Source organism: Manihot esculenta, chromosome 17, assembly GCF_001659605.2.
Source record: "Manihot esculenta cultivar AM560-2 chromosome 17, M.esculenta_v8, whole genome shotgun sequence".
In the NCBI taxonomy this organism is placed as follows: Eukaryota; Viridiplantae; Streptophyta; class Magnoliopsida; order Malpighiales; family Euphorbiaceae; genus Manihot; species Manihot esculenta.
Window position 1 is genome coordinate 12,435,902 of NC_035177.2, and position 22,709 is coordinate 12,458,610.

At 30.5% G+C, this 22,709-nt stretch overlaps 1 protein-coding gene across 11 annotated transcripts; it reads right to left on the bottom strand.

Moving 5' to 3' along the window:
• Positions 1-7,629: 7,629 nt before the first annotated feature.
• On the bottom strand, positions 7,630-20,501 carry LOC110605203 (pentatricopeptide repeat-containing protein At5g40400). Of its 11 annotated transcripts, none has more exons than XM_043952511.1 (7): positions 20,036-20,501; positions 14,982-15,125; positions 12,578-13,228; positions 12,245-12,420; positions 10,231-12,146; positions 9,582-9,700; positions 7,630-8,552 (listed from the first exon to the last, which is right to left on the bottom strand). In XM_043952511.1, the coding sequence occupies exon 5, from the start codon at positions 12,112-12,114 to the stop codon at positions 10,309-10,311; it is 1,806 nt and encodes a 601-aa protein (XP_043808446.1). In that variant the 5' UTR covers positions 12,115-12,146; positions 12,245-12,420; positions 12,578-13,228; positions 14,982-15,125; positions 20,036-20,501; the 3' UTR covers positions 7,630-8,552; positions 9,582-9,700; positions 10,231-10,308. The 11 variants fall into 11 exon arrangements, with proteins under 11 accessions (XP_043808446.1, XP_043808447.1, XP_043808444.1 ...); XM_043952512.1 differs by having other exon boundaries at positions 12,245-12,284; positions 12,578-13,531; XM_043952509.1 differs by having other exon boundaries at positions 12,578-13,531.
• Positions 20,502-22,709: the final 2,208 nt, after the last annotated feature.

Below are 22,709 nucleotides of genomic sequence, written 5' to 3' on the forward strand. Positions count from 1 at the left end.
ATAATCATGGGTTTGCCATCCAAATTAAGTAATTTAGTTAAGTAGAAACATTGTTCAAAAATATCAAATATTTCATAACACTAAACATATTCGGGTGAAATTAATCTTGGGTTTGCCCAATAAGTTAATAAAAAACCAAACTCTAATTTTATGCTATAATAATGGGTGGTCAGCTATTAAGTTTCAAATATGTTGGCAACAAATATAATTAACTAATTAATTAATTTGAAGGTTAAGAATATTGTCTAGCAAATATTCAGAATGTCAAAAATGGTTTGACTTAATGCATAGTTTGTTAGTGTAATTAATATATCTTCATCACAAATGTCCCTATTTAACATTTAATGCATGGAACGTGTCTGCAATATTAAATCATATTAATTCTTATTTATTATCCATTCACCTATTGAATGAAATTTTAAATCTCATTTGTTAATTTCATTACACCTTATGCATGGATTTCATGATCAATACTAGCGGAGAAGAAATGAGACATTTCCTAATTTAACATAGGGTGATAAATCATATCTCAATCATATAAATACCTTTATATAGTCCCTAATATATCTAATTCATCCTCATTTGTTACTCATGAATAGGCCTGTGCAATCGATTAGTTCAATTCCGAACCGAAAAAATAAAAACTGAATTTTAAAAATATTAGAAACCGAACCAAACCGATTATTAAGATATAATCAAACCGAATCAAACCAAACCGATATAAATCGATTCAGTTCGATTCTATCAAAATCGAAATTTGTAAATTTAACACGTTTGGACTTGAGCTGTTGATTGGGTTGGGTAAGGGAGGGGAGGAAAGAGGTTGGGTTTGGACTGCTAGTTGGGTTGGGTAAAGGTTAGTATAATAATAGTAAAATGGGTTAATTCGGTTAGTCGGTTATTTAATACATTTAAATCGAATCGAACTGAAAACTGAATAATCTGAAAAATACTAACCGAACCAAATTGAATGTTCTAACTAACTGAACTATTGAACTGAAATCGGTTAGTTCGGTTCGGTTTCTCAGTTTGAACTAAGATATGCTCTCCCCTACTCATGAACCAAGTAACGTGTAAGATGAATCAAAATATAAAAGTTCCTATATAAGATTATTTGTTGATTTTAAGTTAAAGGATCATTTACACAACATCATTTGTGTAATTCATAGACACATGTTATTTTTTATATGGATTTCTCAGTGGGTCAGTTTAGTACACTTATTCATAAAAGACACCTATATATTAGTTCTAAATATCTCGCGCACATCGTAACCTATAAGATCAATTGCTTTCTCTAAAAGGAAAAAAATATAACATATGCTAGTCTCTACAGCTCTAATTATTGTTCAATCATGATAAAAACATCGTCCAAGAATATTTAGGAACATTACTTAAATGCAATTGAAATCTCACAATTATAACCACATTATAATGTCTTTTACACAATAATAGTCTCGTTCATTTTATATTTACTTAAAATTCGATTAAATTAATACTAAAAATAAATAATTGTCTTTATTTAAATCTATTTAAATACTTCAAATATAAAAAAGTTTATTGACCGTAGGACATATTACTAATACAAACTCAATTTGAAAAAAATAATAAAGCTTGGTTATGACCCTAGCTTGAAATCGGTTTGGTTTAAACTCGTTTAACATGTTTATGATCTCGAGCTCTACTTGTTAGTATACTTGTTAAATTGGCTCTTTTAGCACGAAAATGAGCTCATTAAAATGTAGCTCGAGAGCTCTAGCTCAAAATAAAAGAGCTCAAGCTGGAATTTCATATTCAGAAACACACAATGTTTGCAGCATATTCTTAATCTATCATTGGTAGTTACTGAAATTTCAAATTAAGAATCAAATTTCAACCAAACCTATATTACTGATCTTCATGAAGTCGCAACAATATCAATACAAACACAAACCCATGATTTAGACTGCAATGCAGCATGTAATTTCAGCCAAACAAACACAAAAGCGTGAAATGTCTACAACAAAATGCTGCAAGACAGTCTCATAACAGAAAACGACAAACAAACGAACAATGCAAATGTGATTTTCACCAAAGGAACACAAACCCATCAAATTTCAACAACCAAATCGATATATTTAGGAAACCGCGACCCAAACAGCCGACTGAAGAAGAAACGAAGCAGCAAATGAAATCGAACAACGGTGACAAGATGGAAGCAGCATATGAAAACGAACAACGGGGACACGCAGCTGAAACGAAGCAGCAGATTAAATCGCAGAAGAGAGCTGCTCCTTATCAAGCTGAATCTAACAACAGTGACAAAATGGGTGATGAGCTGTCCAACATCATTGTTCACGAGAATCTCTGCAGCCCGCCAGGGCTATGTTCGACAGCAACAGTGTCGAGCATAGCCTGGACGCCCTAAAACACCTACAGCTCCGTGGCTTAAAAGCCGAAGCTACCCGCCCAGCAGATTCAAAAACTTGCTCATTCCCTTCCTCATCTTCTTCAAATTTCTCTGGTTTCAACTTTCTCGTTCCATTACTCATCTACTTCAACTTTGGTGGTTTCTCATTCCCTTCTCTGAAATAGGCATGTTTATATTTATTATTTTTTTTATTTTTAGATACGTTTAGGTATGTAATAGCTTTATTTATTTTTATTTTTAGATGTATTTAAATAAATGTTTATTTTTATTTTTATTTTTATTTTACACGTGTGTAAATATAAAATAGGTTTTTTATTTTTATTATTTTTAATCTAAAATATTTCTTTAAGTAATTTTTGTATAATTTTTCTTTGGTTGGTTCATTTGAAGTAATAATTTTTATCATTATTTTTAATATTTAGTTACATTTTTATATAATTAATTTAGTGTAATAATAAAATATTCATTATAATTTAAATAGAAAATATTTAATAATTATAATTTACTGTAGTAGTAAATTTTTAAATATAATTTAGATAATAATAAAAATGTTTTTGATGACATCTTAAATAGTTATGGAAGGACAACATGGTCGGCGCAATTTTATTTTATTTAGTCCAAACGATTCATCGTCACTATATTCTCTATTATTCTCAATTAGAATATCGATTTGAGACTATATAATAAGAAAGGTAAGAAACATAAATAATAAATTATAGAGAAACTGAAACCATTTTGCACATAAAAGAAATTTCAGAATGTATTATATCTTATTTAAGATGTACAGATTTTTATGGCATTGTACGCATGAATTTTTTTTACTCCAAGTTGGCATTTACTTACGGTTTTTGTTGAGCGATGGCAACGGGAGATCCTTACATTCATGTTTCTAAAAGGGTATATGACGATAATCCTTCAAGATATAAGGTTAATATTATTGAAAAAATTATAATAGAATAATAAAATTTAAGTTGTGTTGGACACTATTTTTAATGATTTATTTTGCAATCCTCTAGAATTGAACAAGTTCTTCTGAAAAATTCATTTTCAGGATCATGACAATAACAATTTATGTCTAATTTGTAACTCAGCAGAAAGCATAGAAAATGAAAGGAATAAAGTAGAAAAATCTTGAGTGACTTTTTTCGTGAAGATACAAGTTATTTATAGTGAAAAATAGTTGTTGTAAACTGTTATAAAAATTTTGAGATAATATAATAAAATCATAGCGGTCAGATTTAATATTAGATTTAAATATCAAATATGCAAAGACAAAAAAATCTCACAAATAAAACGGCCATAAAATTTTATAAGATGAGATAGTTATATTTGAGATCTAAAAATAAATATTTAGTAGTAAGTTAAAATCTTTAGAAATATAAATTCATTTTTACAACAATTTTCCAAATATTTCAAAAAAATTTTCATTACTGGATTTAAGATTTAAGTGTATATGTTTCGAATCTAGTGTTTTTTGGACTATGAACCAGACCTAAATTAATAAAACTTAACGTACAGAATAATTGGTAAAACTTTTGCTTCTATGAACCAAAAACTCTTTTTGATATGCTAATATCCTATCAATCTCATAATACTCCATAGATCTTATTGTCAACGTTGTTTCGTGCTAATAGGTCATACGCATGCTTGGTAGTTCATAAATGCTCTAGAAATTATGCCACAATCTCATAGAAGCGACTCCACTTCACACTTATATAAGTGACATCATCATGTGTATACTGCAATTTATACACCACCCATAAGAGATATAAATATCATTAAGAGCTTTCAGCTCATCCTCTCATTAGTTCAGTCTAGCACTTCTCACACCATAGGAAGGGACAATGTTAAATAGTGCTAGCAGAACTAACAAATAACTTGTTATTACCCATGTGAACTTTTTTCATGAGACCTCTAATCATAAAATTTGAGTTCACCGTTAATTTCAAATTGGCTAAGTCTCATTCCCCTTTGATAATCTGAGATCCAGAAAATAGGGTTTTACAAGGGTTTTGTGAATTTAGAAAAAACTTAGTTCTAGAGGAGAGTATCTCCTCCCTTTTATCCTCTTTCTTCCCCTTCACGCGAGATGGCCTCCCCGCTATAGGACCACCTACCCCCTGGTGTAGGTTCGTACGTAGGGGTGACCCCATACCCCTCCCTATGTCAGGCAAGCATTTAATTCCCTTCGGTGCGTGCGTGGACAAGGCTGCGAAATGACTGGACCCACAGTCTTTTCTTCTTGTGACCGGGTTTGAGGGAAAAGGACCAGAACCTAGGAAAGGGCTGGCTTTAAGGCTGATAAATGGGCTGGGCCGGTCTGAGTGAGTGACTTAAATAGGAGTCCGATCCGGAGGATGGACGGGTTGGGCCTGGCTTATTCGGGGGCTTAGGAGCCTCCTGATTGTGGGCTGCTACTATAGGCTCGGCCTCGTAAGGGGATGGAGAAATCCTGCGGTCATCACCCTTGATATTTCATTTATTAACTTCTTTCTTAAAAATATAATCAAAGAATTGGCCAAATTTACTTTAACTTCATATAATTAATGGATTAATCAGCATATGCTTAACCATATCATGTTTTAGATGAATATATTTATTTTTACTATTGAAAGTTTTATTATTTGCAATAGCTATTGTCGTTTGGCAATCATAACACATGAATGGTATTGATTTTATTCTCAACAGAGTATTTGCTAAGAAATTTTTTAACCATTCAAGCCTCATTGTCATCTAATTCAAGAGCAATAAACTCTAATTCCGTGGTGGTTTTGACATTAAAAATTGATTTCCAAATAATTGCATCACTATCTAGATTAAATACATAACAATTAGTGGGTTTTATCTCATTTAAATCTAACTTTCAATTAACATCACTATATTCTTCTAATATAGTGGGACATCCATTATACTATAACTCATGGTACCTCTCAAATAATTCTTTAACTCTAATAAAAGTAACCTAATGATCATGATTAGATTATGTGTAAATATACTCAATTTACCTAGCATAAGCTATATCAAGTCTGAAAAATTCATTAAATGTAGCAATCTTTTACTAATATGTGCATATCTAAATTGAGCAATAATATTATTTCTATTTTTCTTTGAGAATTAGCATTATATGAGATATTCACTAGTTTGACATTGAAATATCTAAACTTCTTTGCTCTTGTGATATAATTATACTATCATTCCAATTTTAATACCCTAAATTATATTTGCTTCCTTCATATATTTTATATCAAATTTATAAATAGGGAAACATTTAATTTCACATGCTATATTATAATTTGTATCAAATATAAGCATATCATTCATATATAAACAAATAATCACATGTTCATTACGTATAAATTTTATAAATATATACACTAGCCAACGCTTAGTGAAATATATCATATCACTATTTAGGTGCTTATTTTAAACTATATAAAAATTCAAGAATTTTATTTTCTTAATTAGAAACAAGATAACCTTTATACCACACAAAATATAAACATATTTTTAACAAAATATCCCCACACTTTTAAATATTTTAGGTCAATCTTATAAAAAATCTCATAATTCAGAGGAGTCTTATGAATTTTTTATTTTATTTTCTTATATTGCATTACACTTAATGCTACTATAAATAAAATAAATGCAAGTATGCATAAAAGTAATAATATTTCATAATAATTTATTATTTTAAATTTTTAAAAATAAAATACTATTAAAACTCTAATAAAAAAAATTTAAGTGCTACTTAAAATACAACGACTAAGTTGTTGTCCCTAATAAAATTCTTAAATCCTTTATTATTTTATGGCGACTTTTTCAACATATATTATAAGAATATAACATAATTATTTATTAAGAATTAAATTAAGAAAAAAAAAGATTAACATTGAATGGGTTCAAGAATGATATATTAAAAATATCACATGCATTGCATTGATGCAAATTGAACTCTTGGAATCAATGATTAATTTTTTCAATTAACAGATTGTTATCTTATGATATATTCAATAAATAAAGTCAAATAAATTAACATCTTTATTTGCTCTCCCAAATAAATATAGATTGAACAACTTAATTCTTTTTTTTTTATATCAATAATAACATAAGATTATGCATTTATCTATATGAATAATAAAATAATATTTTTTTTCTAATAAATGAAACCAAAAAATAAAAATAAATAAATAAAATTCAAGTAAATAATAGAATTTAAATTTTCCGGCAATAGCGGTATGTTTAATTTGTATTTGGCAACTACTTCAGTTTTTAATTTGTATTTGGCAACCACTTCAATTTTTAATTTTGACATTACCAAATATGACATTGCACTATATTTGGCAGTCACTTCAACAGTAAAACTTTACTTGATACTTCGCATTTACAAGCAACATTTATTTAGTTTGTCGGCTATTATTTTAAATATTTCTACTTCAAATCATAATGAAATGAAATTCTGCAACCGACATGTTTATACATATACAACTCCAATTTAGATAATGAAAATCAATTAATTAATTTATCTTTCAATTTATAATTTAAGAGAAATTTAGTGAGTTTCGATAATTATACAAAATAATTAAAAAAAAATTATCTAAATATCACTGCACACAGAACTATATGAATAATTACTAGAAAGTTTTACATAATTATTTGAATAATTACTAGAAAGTTTTACATTATACTTTTTAAATTAAAAATAACTAAAGCCATAAAAATAAAAAATCAAAATAAAAAAATATATATTTAAAAATAAAAAACTGAATTTTAAAGAGTGGTATCCACTTTCACATTTCATCTTAATAATCATGATTGCTTCAATTTTTCCTTTAGCTTCAATTTTTCCTTTAAAACTTCTATTGAACTTTCTTCAAGAGAATCATATTTATTATAATTTTTATTATAAATAATATTATTTAAAATAATCAATCATGAAAAGCAAGCATCAATTTAAACTTGTTGATGCTTCTGTTAAGAATGAATTAACTTTGGTAAGCAAGGAAATCTAAATTGCCAAGTAAAGAAATTTGGGTGGAATAGTAGTGAAGCAATACGCGAAAAGAATTATATAAAAAGATAAAAGACTTGTTGATCTACTGTTTTCCAATTTTACATAAAGAATAAATTTTTTCCCTTGTCATCTGACCATGAGATCATAGCTACAAACTTCCATAGAAAAAACATTCTGCTCTAGCAAATATCACCATATTTAAACTGTCAAGTTGAGCAATGCAGTATGTGAAATTGCCATCATATTGTCTTCTAGAACAAGGAGATACAAACAAAATTTCTTGCGCCTTGATGATTCAATTGTATAATTCTTTTTCTATAACAAAAATGCAATGCTCCTCAGATGGATTAAATTGAATGTTCATACACCAAATTAATTGAATAACAGAAAAACAAAGATATTGATATTCTTTGAGCTATGTTTTATGACAAAATTAAAAAATAGGTACCTTATTGAACTTGAGCAATTACAACCTCATCCTCATCTTCACCACCAGCTGATTCCTTCAAGTTCAGAAAAATCAGTAACTAAATGTCCATAATCAGGCCAGGATTCATTTCTTCAGCAACTGATGGAAATAGTTCAACTGAGAATGAAAGTCCATAATCATCAATACAGGAATCAATTGGCACTGTTCGTGCACTTTTTCTGGGTTCATCCCATTTTTCATCAGACGACAATTTCCTCTTATTCTCATAAACATCGACAGCAACATCTCCTCGCTGGCTACTTTCTTCTTTCTTGTTATCTGAGTTCTTGTTCCAGATTTACACAACACAAAACTATCAAGGTCATTGAAGGTTTCGCTCATGCAAATGACCTAATTGACCACCATGTTGACATGCCTAAGCTGCTTCTCCGAAGGCAATAGAAAAGCAACCATCTCATTTTCATTTTCGTTGATAGTTAACATGTTTCGTGCATCATTCTCACGGACCATACAGATGAGGGTAACCCAGTGGTATATGCAACCTGTGGATGCCAAAAGATGAGAAACATTGGATTCCGTAACTATTTCCGAACTGAGTTCTGACAGAAGAGAGGTGAGAGTAAGGGTAGATCCCTCAATACCGTTAATCGATCCAGAGTCAGTAGAGGCATATAATTTTATTTAAGCATCAGAAACAGGAGTGCCTGTGGGATAAGAATAGAATTTTATTTAAGCATCAGCAAAATGAAAACAACTAGGAGTAGAGAAAGAGTTTTGCATGCCATTTTTCAATATTTTATAACTAACCAAAGCAGAGCAATGGAATGACTTGTATACCATTTTTCAATATTTTAAAGGGAAATAAATGAACTCTGAAACAAGCAAAACATCTCAAGATGGAAATGGATATGAATCATATTTAATGCAAGCTCAAGTGCATCTCAAGGGATTGAAAAAACTGCACTTATAACATACACTGCTAACCAAAATAACTGATTCAATATCCAAGTAGTAGAAGAAAATAGTTTAGTTTACCACAGGGTATATTTGTGAAATTATCCCAAATAAGGGAAATAACTTTATAAATATACCATGTGGTACAATCTTGCTCAACTGAAGAAAAAACTGCACTTATATATAGGTGATGCTAACCAAACTCTTAATTGATTCAATTTTGAAGCAAGCAGTCGAAGAAAATAGTTCATTTTGACCAAAGGCAACACCCGTTGACAAATTCAAAGACACGCAATGACAGCCAAAGCTGAAGGTCCAATTTTTTTTTTTTTTTAAAAAAAAACCTTTAGTGCTTTATAATCTTTTCCTAAATTAGTTAACGCAGTATTGAAATGGCAATTCCCCTTCCCCTGCTTTCATGTCCCAGCTATTTGCTAGGTTAACACTCCATTATCAGATTCAGGAACAATATAATTGCACAATAAACAGGTACAATTTTGAAGAAAATCGAACTTTGTCTCTTCAGTGATGACATGAAGCTTAAAACCTACACCTCCACAACCCCCCCCCCCCCCAACGCAATCAATGTCAGTAATCACTCCCCCCCCCCCCTCTCTCTCTCTCTCTGTGGCTCGACAGGAGGAATTATCGACACTGCGCTAAAAGAATTAATGGCATAATATACCATGCAATGCTATTTTACAACACGCATGCATGCCGGAGACAGAATTGTCATTGTCCATTCATTTTCAAATGTGACTTGGGGAAGGTATGCCTACCGTCAAAGGATTACTGGATATGCAACTGATTTCCACAGCATCAACAAGCCACAGTCTTTTGACACTTTCGGCTGCATAATGCGAAGCTTCTACAACTTCAACAAGCACATTCAAAATACCTGCACTGGAACTATGGCAAGTTAGAATAAGAATGAAAAGCATTTTTAAGCTACAAATGCTTTTTGCTTTTGGGTGGGGATGTACTAGGTGGAAGGATAAAAAAAGGGTAATAATGGGATCTAGGAGGATAGGAGTGGCAATTTTAGACATGACACATGAACACGACACGAAAATGATACGAAAAATTATGGTTTAGGGTTGAGCTTATTCGTATTCGTGTCAAAATCGTGTCAACCCATTTATAACACAATAATAATTGTGTCGTGTCGCGGGTTAACCTTCTAACCCGATTTGACACATTTATGGCACGCTTTATTATTCGTGTCACGTGTCACGCTTTATTAGTTTAGAATTAGATCAACCAAGTCCTGATTCTAAACTAATTGGACCAGCTCTGCAATTAGATATCAATGATTAAATATCATTTGCTGCTGTCAACACCTCTTCAAGTCCACTGTGCACTTGAGCACCAAGCCTTTAGGTGGGTAAAATGCTTACACCATAAGTAACCAATGAAAGCTAATCATACCTTACGGAGTGAACCCAAATGCACATTGCAGAAATGCTAGAATGTCAGATTCTTTGGATTTCCCTCATAATATCTCATTCAACACGAAGTTTTTTCTTCCTGCAATGCCTTAGCTTTCCATAAAACACAGATCATGTGCTTGAAAGTTAGATTGTTTGGTGCAAATCCCACTTTCAGCATTCTATCTTGCAGCTCAATCAATTTAGTAGCATCAACAACCTCAGAAAAGAATTTGACTAGTATGTTGTAACTCTCAGCATCAAAAATTTGAAATTTCTTGGCGAAGAATTCCAATAGTGATTCTGCTTTACCAACATCTCTTTCCTTGCAATACACATGCACCAATGCCCTGCATATTTCTGCATCTGGTAGCATGCCAGATTGAAGCATTTCTTGCATCAAAGATTCGGCCTCCCTACTTTTATTTATTCTGCATAAGCAGCAGATGAGAGCTTTATATGTAATAAAGTTGGGTTTGAGATTCCTATGAACCATCTTAGCTTTTACAAGAATTGCATCAGCTGCACCATCACTTCTGCAAAGAGACTGAATGAGTTTGTTGTAGATTTCTACACCAGGCAAATAACCACGCATAGAGATTCTTTCCACAATACTCTTTGCTGCAAATGGCCTATCCTCCTCGCAGATAGAAACTATTAGATATTCATAAATATCCCAGGAGATTGGAACATGAAATCTCTCAAGTTCCACAACCAAATTCAAAGCCAAAAGTATCCTACCCTCTTTTGAGTATCCTTCTACAAGAACCCGACAAGTAACATTATTTGGGCAAATCCCACTTCCTATCATCTCGTGTAATAATGACCTTGACTCGTGCATCATCCCTTCTTTGCAATAACCACAGATGAGAGTATTAAATGAAACAATATCTGGATTCAACCCTCTGTGAACCATTTGATGGAGGAGCTGGTGAGCTTCTCTTACCTTCCCTTCTTTGCAAAGACCATTCATCAATGCAGTATATGAAACCAAATCTGGCAACACACCCCTTCTATACATTATCCTATATAAATAGAATGCATCATTCAATCTTCCTTTTCTACAATAGCAACTGATCAGAGTATTATATGTCACTATATCTGGCTCAAACCCTTCTTCCTCCATTTTCTCCAAGAAATCATTCACCTTATTAACATCACCATCTTGGCAGAATATATGGGTTAATATATTAAAAGTATATGAATTTGGGTGTATACCAATTCTCCCCATCTCTACATAAACTTGCCAACACTGCTGAATGCAATTCATTTTCAACAATCCATTCAAAAGACAATTGCACGCGATCACACTAGGAACATAACCAACCTCCACAATCTTCATAAAGGTCATAAAACCCTCTCTAATCATGCCTTCTTTCACATGAGCCTTAATAAGCATATCATAAATGATAGGATCCCAATTACAATCTTCACAACATGAAACCAAACTTCTAAATACATCTTCACTATGTGAAGAATATTTGACCAACCTAACAAATTCAGTTAAAAATTTCATTGCCTGTTTGAATTCCTTAGACCAGGCCAAGATGTGAACAAGGTGACAATAGTTTTGGGTACTGGGTTTAAGACCTAAGTCATTTTTGACCCAGTTAAAGAAAGTGAGAGCTGAAATAGGATCAGACTGGCATCTCAACAAAACCCTAGAGATTTCATTGGTACCCAGATGAGAAAGGAGACCCTTTATGTTATTTTGGAGACAAGCTAGCTGGGTATTGTCCTTTTTGAGGGATGAGTAAATGATATTGACAATGTTGTTGGGGTTTTTGTTTTCAGGAAGGAGATTAAAAAGCGGATTTTTGAGGGATGAGTAAATGATATTGACAGTGGTATTGCTGGGTATCATCATTCTCTGTGATATGCTCATTGTTGTAAAGTGGTTGTGGTTGCAAGTCACACCTGAAGTAAACCATTGCAAAAATAAAATATTAGCAATGTTAAAAAGTATATAGCGTACCAAATTAGTAACATAAAATTAAGAATAAATGAATATATACCTGGGGACAAATGGCTTGGGTGGAAGAAAAGGGAGAAGCACTGACGAAATGATCATAAGTGAAGCAGCAGATGAAATGGAAGAAAAGAGTGAATGATCAGCAGAAAGCAATGCAGCAGAGCGAAGAAGCGGACAAAATGGAAGAAAAAATTGAATAGAGCTCGAGATTAACTAAACCTGTTTTACAACACATTCTCTCATCAGTCATTAATCATTAGTAACACAAATTGCATGGGAAAAATAAAAAGAAATACAGCACATTCAACTGTAGCAAAGCTTGCATTTTAATAATTAGGTGTTTTGGGGGGCGGGTTCCAAGGTGCACTTTTCTTACCTTTTTCTAATCTTCCCAACTTGCTTGAGAAGTACATTTTATCTGTAATACCTTATTCGAGAGAGAAAACAAATCTTAAGAACATAGCCAACGGATCAGCCAAGCCAGAAACCAAGCCAAGCAAAACCAACACTAAAAATTCGTAGTCAATGCCCCTACCTTGCTACTAAACACAACAAATCAGTATCACAGAGCATGATATTATGTGAATCCCATAAACACAGCAAAACCAGTTACATCAAAGTGAACCTCACACCCATTCATAACAGAAAACAACCAAGTCCACCAAATACCCCATGAAACGATCTCATTCCCCAAAGCTTCGCAACCCCAACAACAAGAGAACAGGGTTTCAGGAAGTTTAATCACCAAAATGATTCTGAAAGTCAAAAGCATTCAGAACCCAAAATAGGGAGTAATATTTGCATTCAATCAAAAAACAAAACTGAAAATGAACAATTAACAGGAAATTCTATGAATACCCAAATCCGTGGCTCTGTCTCAGCAGATAAGAGGCATCAGTGTCCTCTGGAACTGTAATGTGGAGCTGTGAAGATGACAGAAGCTGTTGATGGTGCCGCCATGCGAAGCTGGGTTCGATGGGAGCGTTCTGTTTTGCGGGGATTTGAGGAAGAAGGCTCTCTGTATACTCTGGAGAATGATAAGCAAGTGGGTCAGGTAATGGGGGACTTGGTGGCATGCAACAACATTGATGGACTATTGAAAATGAACGGAAGCTGAGCTGATGTTGGATTGAAATGGATATATGACTTGCACCGGAGGAGATGAGATATAGTGTGAAGGATCACCTCTGTAGGAAATGGGTCTGTGCTTTGAAATTGGGCCTCGGTGGAGGAACCAAGGCTATGGAAATTGGGAGCTGATGGCTCAAATGTTAGGGACAGATGAATCTTAGGCCTTGGTTAATTTCAGTTGATCCCCCAATCTCTCCCCCTTCAACAGTTTTAAAAATAAAAATAAAAATAAAAATAAAAGAAGGATTTCAAAGTTCTAAATCTAATGGTTAAAGATTAAAGAGAAAATTGAAGGTGAGGATTCAGTTGTACATTTTAGCTTTTTCACTTTTTATTCTAACGATTCTAAAATTTGTACTTACAAAAATTAGAGGTTAAGATTGAAATATACCAAATTGTTTTAACAAACTTTAATCTAACGGTTATAAATAATAAGTACTAAAAAAACAAAGGTTGAGATTTAAAAGTACTAAATTTTGTCTTTTAAGGAAATTAAAACTGAAATTAATTGTCTTCTTCAGTTTTTTATTTTTATTTTTATTCTTTTAATTAAAATTAAAGTTAAAATTAAAAATACTAATCCATTTCAAAAAAAATTAAAAATACTAATTTAAATAAAAATTGAAGAAAAATAAACTATTAAAATTTTAAAATTAAAAAGTAAATTAAAATGAAATTGAATTTTAATTGAAATTAACATAATTTGAAAAAAAAATGAAATGATAATTTTTAACTAATTTATTTTATTTTTTATTTTTTGATTAGTTTTTAACTTTATTTTTTAAATTGTCCGAATAAAATATAGCATTTATATTGATTTAATTAGATTAAATATCCATATTAATTTATATTAGTCAATGGTTATCTAATTAGAAAAGCAAGCTAAGAAAATCTTAATATTGTTATTTTAGTTAAAGTTTTGAAATATAATATGACGATTAAAATAATGAAAGCAAAAGTTAAGAATTTATAGTTGATATAAACTAATCATATATTATAAAATTAACTATCTCTTAAAATAATGATAGTGTAGTGTACCGCATGACTTGACCATTTTGTTATTAATCTCACATGTCCAATTGGTCTAATCGAGTTGGATCTGGATCCATTTGGATTCAATCCATGGTTCGTATCATTCAGATCCTGAACTTAGCTATTTGGAATGGTATACATCAATCTCAATGTCAGCTAACCCATTAAATTAAAAGACTAATAAAAGTACTAAAATTATTGTAGGCATCCAAGTGTATATGTATCTGACCAAATAAAAATTAGAGTATTATATTATATTTATATGTCGATCATACTATGTTTTAGATAAGATTTACTATTATTTTAGTTGATGTGTCAATTTTAGATTGAATACATATATGCACTAGATGTGTACAGTACTTAATATTATTTGTTTATTTTGAATATTGAAAAGTATTTTATATATGTTTTAACAACAATAAAATATTAGAGAATAATATTATATTAAGTTAAAACTTATTTAAAATAAAAAAAGTAAAGTTAAATTTTATTTTTAAAAAGTTCAATTGAATTTATTTAGATTTTTTATTATTATTAGCTCTAATTAGGGTTTGAATCTAAATCTCTCAATCCTAGGGATGTTTTTGTTGCTCATACTCATAGAGAGGCAAACGTACAGCTGATTGGTGTGCTAAATTTGATCACTCCTTGGGTTTGGGAGTTCACCACTTTCTTTGTCCTCCTGATTGTTTATTTGAGGTCCTTCCCGATAGTTGTGTGATGTACCAACGACAGTGTACTGAGTAGTTCGTTTCCTTTTTCTTTCAAAAAGAAATAAAATAAATTATTCGATATTTAATAAATGTAAAATTAATGAAAATTCTCACGGCCTATAGTTAAATTTTATAAATAATGCTAGATTTTTTGAATGCTATTATTTAGTTGCACATGTAATTTGATGTACATAAAATTTTGTAGTTTAATATTAATTAAAGATAATTATCTTTTAAATAAATAATTTTCAATAATTTGAATAAAGAAAAAATTACAGTTTCAACATTAATTATTAAACATTTTAAATACAAGTATTATTCAACCCCTTTTATTATACATTATAAAAATGTTTCATATTTTTATTTTTGAGATATTGAAAATTTTCAATAGCAAATTTTATTAATTAGAAAAAAAATAAATTAAAATCTTAAATTAATTTTTATTTAAGTTCAATTTTACATTCATTAATATAATAGAATCTAAAATAATAATAAAATGAATAATAAGAAATATAAAATTAGTAACTAAGTTATTGATAAATTTATTAAATTAGGATTTTCTATAAGATAAAATGATTTTATTTACACTTAATCTCTAACTATAATAAGATGAGATTCTAAAAGAGCAGCTTTTCAAATGTACTGAGCACCTTTACAGCTTAATATGAGGTTCTAAAAGAGCAGCAGCAACTAGAGATGAGATCTCATGCTATTTAGATCTCATGCTATTCAGAGATGAGGTTCTTTTTATGACATTAAATTTTGTTAGATGTAAGAGTTTGCATGTTGGGTGGTAAAAATGGATTGGAAATTTATCTTTTGTAAGTGGATTTGGTCTAGAATAACTTGAAATTTTTCACACATGTTCATGCTATTTAGTAGGCATTTATTCTGCAGGAACAGTGTGCATGCCTTGAAGACAAATAGAGTATTTATTACCATGTATAAGAAAAATTCAGCTCATAAGTTTCTAAAATGGAGCTAGGTCATGCAGCAATTTTCATTTACCCCAATCAATCAAACTACTAAACATAGCCAAGATTTTCAAGGGGATAGCAAGTCATTCTCCATTAAAACCATTCAACTATTTATTTTAAAGAATGAGGACAGTCTCGACGCAATACACATATAATTCAGGAGTTCAGAAAAGACAAAGCCTCACAAACCACTAATAGAGAGAAAATGCCAACTTAAATAGTGTAATAAGTCGCATGCATATGCTTACTGAAAGAATATTGACAATGCTATGTCTCAAATTAGAAGGTGAAATTGGCATGTAATATAGCTGGATACATGGGATCCTCCTATCCAAGAATCAAAATATACAAAAAGAAAAATATAATGAAAACAAAGCACGTATTGTATACATAAAACAATTAGCATCCACTCTCCAAAATTCATCTTTATTTCTTAGACAGTGACTGAAGTACACCTTGAACCTTGAGGATCTCATTTTAAATTAATAAAGTGTGCATTTTTTGCAAGTTGCTAACATTAAGTTGAAATATGAACTATATAACGGTATGCCACAGCTTAACAAAAGCTGCATTATCTTTTGGGACTTGGTTCATCCTAATTTCTAAGGAATATAGCAAATTGACCGCACTATTAACTGCTGAAAAGGTGCTTAGGATTTGAGAATGTATTTTGGAAGAAACAACAATGTCAGGGTTATAAATCCTCTATTTGTGCACACATTTATGTTGAGCTATCTCGCTATACTTGGCACACATGCTGAAATTGCCACTAAAATACAGTTTCTTGTGCTACTAATAAAAAAAATTCATTTTACTGAAATAGAATCCCTATGATCTGCCTCTTCCAATTCATTCTGCACTTCAGCATGGTATTCTACAGTAAGGTTCCTTCCTTTAAATACTACCATCTTCAGCTGAGATTAATCCTTTAAATAAAGACCAATTTATCCAAAAAGGCTCAACATTTGCGTGTACTTACATTTTAATCCAATTCTTTTAATTTTGGTTTAATTGGCCCAACCTTTGCATTTTGCTGCAATTTTAGTCAATCTATAAATTCTCAAATTTGATAGTATGTAATAAAAAGACCCAACGTTTGTGTTTTTTGTATTTTAATCCAAACGTTTAAATTTTGGATAAATTGGTCCAACGTTTGTGTTCGAGTGTAATTTTAATCAATTTTCAAAATAAAATTAAAGATAAGCAATCTAATCATTAAATATGCAGTTCAAATTTTCAACAATGATAAATTTTGTTTCACATTAATAATTATAAATATTTTTTAGTAGACATATTATTTAATCCAAAATAGCAGCATATATAAAATAATTAAAAAATAATATATCTATTATAAAAATCTTTATAATTATTAATACAAAATAAAATTTATTTATTGTTGAAGCAGTTGACTGCATATTTAACAATTAGATTACTATTGTCTTCAAAATTAAATATATCATTTAATTATAATTAAGTGTGAGTTAATATTATTTTCATATATGAAATTAGTTTATATTTAAAAATAATAAAATATTACATTTAGCCTTCAATCTCAACTCTTACATTTTTTAAAATTGGCTAAAATTACATACAAATGCAAATGTTGGGTCAATTCATTGAAAATTTAAACATTTGGATTAAAATACAAAATGATTTAAACGTTTAGTCTTTTTCAGTCATTTAATCATTAGTTTATAATTAAAAAAATAATAACAATAATATATGTGACATGTCAACTAGACTATCAAATTTAAAAATTTGCAGATTTACTAAAATTATACCAAAACGTAAAGTTTAGGCCAATTAAACCAAAATTAAAATAATTAAATTAAAATGCAAATACACGCAAATGTTCAGTCTTTTTGAGTCAATTGGCGTTAAATAAACTATTATGTCTACCATTAAGACTAAGCAAATGTTCTATCCTACACCAAAGTCCCTAACATTACTAATATAATTGGACAACTATAATTAAACTATTAAACAAGTAAATTACACAGAGAGAAAGAAAAGGAAAACAAGGGGAAAAAGCCTAAATAAGCAATTCTTATAATAAAAGTGAAGTTAAAATTAAGTCACATCTAGTCTTTATGGATAATATATTAATATATTATAATTGGACAACTATAATATATTAATATATTATAATTTATACATTGCTCCTGCAGAATGCCTTCTACAGGAGCGGTACTTTGATCAGCCTATTATCATCTAATTAAAGCACTTCTTTCAAAAGATAAAAGAATTGAAAAACTTAACATGGTTTTGTTAAAAACATAAGATCTATTATATCTTAATTAACACATATTGGAAGGACATCTCCATCGCCTTAAACTGATCATGATGTGAGTTCATCATCATTATTTATTATTATATTCTTTCTCCTATTCCCCATTTAAAACATTATTGTAAGCATTTAGGAATCTGCACATATATCCAAATCATCAAACCAATGTACTCCTCTTAGTACTTTCCAGTTTTACTTCTTGGGGTTTTATTTATTAATATTATGCATTTTTTCAATCTTAGACTAGTTGATGATACCATTAATTATGGCTAATGATGACTCTTATTTTTGTCTTTCATTTGTTACCTATTGTGAGCAATTGCCGTGCATGCCCACCTCAAACTCAAATTAAATGGAAGTATGTAAGCCAAAGACTAGCCATCAGTTGCTGCATTTTTAAACATGACAAGCTATATGTTATGACTAAGAAGGAGAATAAGAGGGGTTGTGATTGTATGTGGAATTAATAAAATAGTTGGGATGGACTGTGGTAGTTGAGCAATTGAAAGATGTTATAACTTATAACTTTAGCTGATTCTGTTAGGAGATTCTTTTAAGGAAGTCAGTGGGAACCATAAATCTCGGCAGAAACTACCTTGTAAAACCATTCCAAGAATTATCAATATTAATCAACCTTTCTTTCTTCTTTCTTCTATCCCTATCTCTCTCTCTCTCTCTCTCTCTATAATTTTCTCTACTCTGCATTTCTCCCCTTTCTTTCTTTGCTATTTCTTCCATTTCTCACGCCTTTCTCTGACTTGTATACTCTGTAGAGGTTTTCTCTCTCGTCTTGTTCGTATGGGTTCCTGAATTCCAATTTCTTGGGATTTCCCCCTCATGATCTCGAAGTTACTCTTAACAAAAATGAGGTGAGCATAACTACCTGTTCTCTGAATTCTATGCAAACTTACAAAGGTGTTTTGAGTTCTTTCGTGCACTACTGTAGTACAATAATTTACAAAGATGTCCTGGGTTCTTCCTGTATTTATTTTATCTGAATTCTCATAACCAACTATAGAGGTGTAATTAAATCAAGCTGAGCTGAGCATTGGAAAGCTCAGGCTCGATTTACAAAAAAATTGTGAGGACAAGAGTTTGAGCACGGTTGGTGAACAATTTGTGGAAATCAAGCTCGGTTTGATAGTGAGCTTGTTTATCACAATAACAAGCCTAATTGAAGTCGGTTTGGCTTAAACTCGTTTAACGTGTTTCCAAGCTGAAGCTCTGCTTGTTAATATACCCGTTAAATTGGCTCTTTAACATTGAAAATGAGCTCATTTAAAAGATGGAGCTCAAACTCCATTTCAAGCTTGAGAACTCTAGCTCAAAATACAAGAGCTCGAGCTAGAATTTTTATATTTAGAAAGCAAAAGGTTTGCAGCATGCTTAATCTGTCATTGTTCATTACTGAAATTTGAGATAGAATGAAATTTCAACCAAACCCATAATATTGGTCTTCATAAATTCGCAACCAATATCAATAAAAACAAAAACCCATGGTTTAGACTGAAACACAACATGTAATTTCAACCAAACAAACACAAATCTGTGAAATTTCAATAACCAAATGGCTAGAGGGCAGTCTCATAATGGAAAACAAGAAACAAACAGCAATGCAATATGTGATCTTCAACCAAACGAACACAAACCCATTAAATTTCAACAACCAAATCGGTAGATTTAGGAGTACTAACCGCAACCGAAGCACCCAACTGAAGAAGAAACGAAGAAGAATGAAGCAGCAGATGAAATCGAACAACGGTAACAAAATGTAAGCAGTAGATGAAAACAAACAACGGTGACCCACAGCTGAAACGAAGCAGCAGATGAAATTGATGAAGAGAGCTGCTCCTTGTCAAGCTGAATCGCACAACGGTGACAAAGTGGAAGGTGTGCAGCGTAGCGTTGGTGCGACGCAGCTACAGTGACGGTTGAACTAGAGCTGAATCGGCAGAGCTGCTCCTTCCCGTTGTCCAGTTGAACCACTGGTTGAAGGCGGTGAGGCGGGGCGGTGGGGAATGTGCCTCAGGGGCTCACGGCATACGGTGGGTGCATAGCGTTGGAGTGTTCTCTATGGGAAAATTTTTTGGGAGGCTGAAAGCGTAGAGCACCAAGGGCAGTGGCTTCAGGTTTGCTTTGTCAAAATTAAGCCTATGTTTGTTTGGATGGAAAATTCCAATCGTTTACGTAATTCACATCTATATTCAACTTATTCAATTTTTTAATTTTAGAATTAAAATTAAATTTTTTTAATTCCCCATAATTATAATTAAAAAATTAAATAAAATTTAAAAAATCAATCATAAATTATAATATAATTTTTAAAATTTTATGTTATTAATAAAATATATATTTTTTAATTTAAATTTTATATTAAAATTAAATATATTTTATATAATATTAAATATATTATATTAAATAAATTTTTATTATAAATAAATTTTTATTATAAATAAATTTTTATTATATAAAATATCATAAATAATATATATTAAAGTATTTCATTAAATATTTATATTCAATTTTATAAATTATATTTTTTTATATTTAAAAAATTTATTTTTTAATAATAATATTTATTATTAAAATATTATATGTTTTTAATGGTGAAGTTTTTTTTATTTTTAATATCTATAATATTATATAAAATTAAAAATATAAAGTAAATAATGAGATTAATAAAAAATTAATTTTTTTTTTTTTTTTTGAAATAGGGGTTGGGGAGTCGACCATCGCTAGGTCTATCAGGATGCAAGGCTAAGTATCGGAATGCAAAAAAATTAATATTATTGTAATAAAATATATATTTAAGAATTATTTTATTATTCAATAGAATTTTAGGGATTATATTGTAATTTATTATTAATTTATATAAATTTAATTTAATTTTTTTAATTATAATTATGATAAATTGAAAAGATTTGATTTTATCTTCTAAGATTCAGAGGGTTAAATAAGGGTTAAATAATTATTACAAACGTTTAGATTTTTTTTTGTCTAATACCCCTGATTTAAAAGAGGGAAAAGAAAAAAAAAATCTTTTGGTATTGCCTAACAACATGTGCTTCTGTCCTGCATGATCGCATAAGTGGGAGTCCAGTTATGGCAGGTTCTTCAAATTTTTTTCCGGCAAACAAGTTTCAATCTCTCTCACTGGACGATGATAAGGATGTCGTTATTGATGCTCCTATTGTTGACGCTGAACCAATCAACCATTCTCTGTATCTGGTGGGGAAGCTGATAACAAATAGGAGGATCAATTATTCTGCAATGAAGGCAACTCTTTCTGGTATATGGCAAGCTGGACATGGTGTGAGTATCAGCGAGGTTGATGACAAGGTTTTTTTGTTGCAGAAAAAAGTTTTTCCATCGTGTGGATTTTAATCAGGTGTGGAGTGGAAGCCCATGGTCGTTTAACAATCAACTCTCCAATGAAACTTTCCATTTGTTTAGCAAAGGATCCACCATCATCCCAGTAGGCACATTATGAACTTGAACCCAAATATCAACATAGAATAAATCCTATGAGACTCATAATAGTCAAGGTGTTGAGTGCTCTTATTTGAGGGTACGAGTAAGGCTAAATGAGTGGAAGCCATTGAAGAGGTGGAAGAATATGAGGAAGGCGAATGGTGGGATTTTTGCTGTTCATTTTTCTTATGAGAAGCTAACGGTTTTTTGCAATTTGTGTGGAAAATTGGGTTATGCGGAGCAAATGTGTGAAATTTTATTCATGGTTGATGATCCTAGCACATTAGAACAGAGATGGGGCTCTTGGCTGAAGACGACGGTCCAGCAAGGTGGAGGGGTGGACGGTTGTCGATGGTTGCGTGATAGAAAAGGAAACCCCGTGCACCAAATTTCGAGGAATTTTTCAAAAAATAATTATAAATTTATAGAGATCCAAAAATATTTTTAAATCGAACAAGCGAATTTGTATCATGAGATGTAACTGCCAACAAAATTCTTCTGCACTATAAATAGCGAAAAGTTGATTAAAACCCGCCAACATACACGTTGAAAGTGCATAAGAGTTTAACACATAAATTTTTTAGATATTAAAAAATATTAAATTTTATTTTTTTAATTATATTTATTCTAAAAATTTAAAATTTTATTAGATATTAAAAAATATTTATAAAACTTAAATATAAAATAAAATTAATACTAATCAATTTATATATTATTATAATATATAAAAAAATTAAATAATAATTTTAAAATAATCAACAAAATTGGACGGATGAAATATTTTCAAAAATTAAATTATTATATTAATAAAAAAATTATTTCATTTTATTTTCTTAATTATTATTTATTTTAAAAATATTAAATTTTATTATATATTAAAAAATATTTACAAAAACT